The sequence below is a fragment of the Zootoca vivipara genome, chromosome 12 (genome assembly GCF_965207765.1).
Source record: "Zootoca vivipara chromosome 12, rZooViv2.hap1.1, whole genome shotgun sequence".
Lineage (NCBI taxonomy): Eukaryota > Metazoa > Chordata > Lepidosauria > Squamata > Lacertidae > Zootoca > Zootoca vivipara.
In genome coordinates this window covers 27,874,392-27,875,827 of record NC_142595.1, presented here as the reverse complement: position 1 = coordinate 27,875,827, position 1,436 = coordinate 27,874,392, and the positions used below count along the sequence as shown (strand labels likewise).

The 1,436-nt window shown below is 42.6% G+C and overlaps 1 protein-coding gene across 1 annotated transcript; it reads right to left on the bottom strand.

Moving 5' to 3' along the window:
- Positions 1-301: 301 nt before the first annotated feature.
- Positions 302-1,204, bottom strand: LOC148683859 (vomeronasal type-2 receptor 26-like). The gene has a single exon (XM_088655823.1). It carries the CDS (start codon positions 1,202-1,204, stop codon positions 302-304), a length of 903 nt encoding a protein of 300 aa, XP_088511949.1.
- Positions 1,205-1,436: the final 232 nt, after the last annotated feature.

Genomic DNA, 1,436 nt, shown 5'->3' with positions numbered 1-1,436 from the left:
GACTCACCTTAAAATAAAACTTTCATTTCCTATCAGTGTTGCTGAGATGGTAACATTGAGAGAAAAATCAATGAATTCTGCCTTGCTCTGTCCAGATGAATGATATGGATAGAAAGTGATTAACGGGGGGGGGGCAACATTTCGCAAATATGTCATTTTAAGATATTCCTTGCACAATGCAATCCACACCCTAATGCATATTTAAGTCAGAAAAGCTTTGAATGAGCTATAAGTAACAACAACAACAAAAACAAAAACAAAAACAAAAACAAGTAGCAACTTTTGAGAATAACAATGTTCTTCAGTGTTTTCCTCTCCTTATTAACTGCTCCCTTTTGTTCAGCTCAGGCCTCAACAAGATAATGTAGCATTTGGGGAAGAAGATGCAAGTCAGCAACCCAGCACTGGAGGCTAAGATGGAGAAGATCTCCACAGCCACCATGTATTTCCCTTTGGTGCTCAAGTAAGTTGGAACAAAGGACAACCAAACACTGCAAAACACCAACATGCTGAACGTGATGAACTTGGCTTCGTTGAAACTGTCAGGCAAGTTCCGGGCAAAGAAAGCTACAGTGAAGCTGGCCATGGCTAGCAAGCCCATATAGCTCAGGACACAGTAAAACATGATTGGGGAAGACTCGTTACATTGCAGTACAATCTCCTCAGTCATTGACTGGGCGTCACTATCTGGGAATGGAGGAGAGGTGGAAAGCCACACCAGGCAGATGCCTCCTTGGAGAATGGAGCAAGAAACCACAATGCAGCTGGCCAGGCTTTTCCCCACCCACTTCTTCATCCTGGATCCAGGCTGTGTGGCCATGAAAATGAGAACCACAGTGATGGTTTTGGCCAGCACAGAAGACACAGCCATTGTGAACACAAGGCCAAAGGCAGTTTGGCGCAGAAAACATGTCACCTTGTCAGGTCTGCCAATAAATAGGAGTGCAGAAAGGAAGCAGAGCAGGAGGGAGATGAGGAGAGTGTAGGTCAGGTCCCTGTTGTTGGCTTTAACTATGGGAGTCTCATGGTGCTTCAAAAATATTCTTAGCAACAGAACTGTGAGAATGGAAAATGAAACAGCAGAAATAGTTAAACTGATACCCAAAGGTTCTTCATAAGATAAGTAGGTTATAGTCTTGGGAATACATGCATTCTGTCCCTTGTTTGCATACTGATCATCTGGACATTTGGAACACACAGGCATATCTGAAATGGAAAACACAAAAAAACCAGGTTGGAATTATTTTTAACTCTTTAAGTAACACAAAGTAGCTATAGCTGTTACTCTCAGGCATATGCATAGCAGGTGGCACTGTGCTAGAAGGCTCTAGATGCTAAGGTTCACAAACATACAGATTCATAGACAGTACCAAATCTCATTTGAAACATGGAAGGCACATAACATTGGAGACCTGGATGCATAAAAGGGCATTGCA

Excerpts from the sequence above, each read along its gene's own strand:
- LOC148683859 (XM_088655823.1), bottom strand. The coding sequence starts at position 1,204 with ATGCCTGTGTGTTCCAAATGTCCAGATGATCAGTATGCAAACAAGGGA.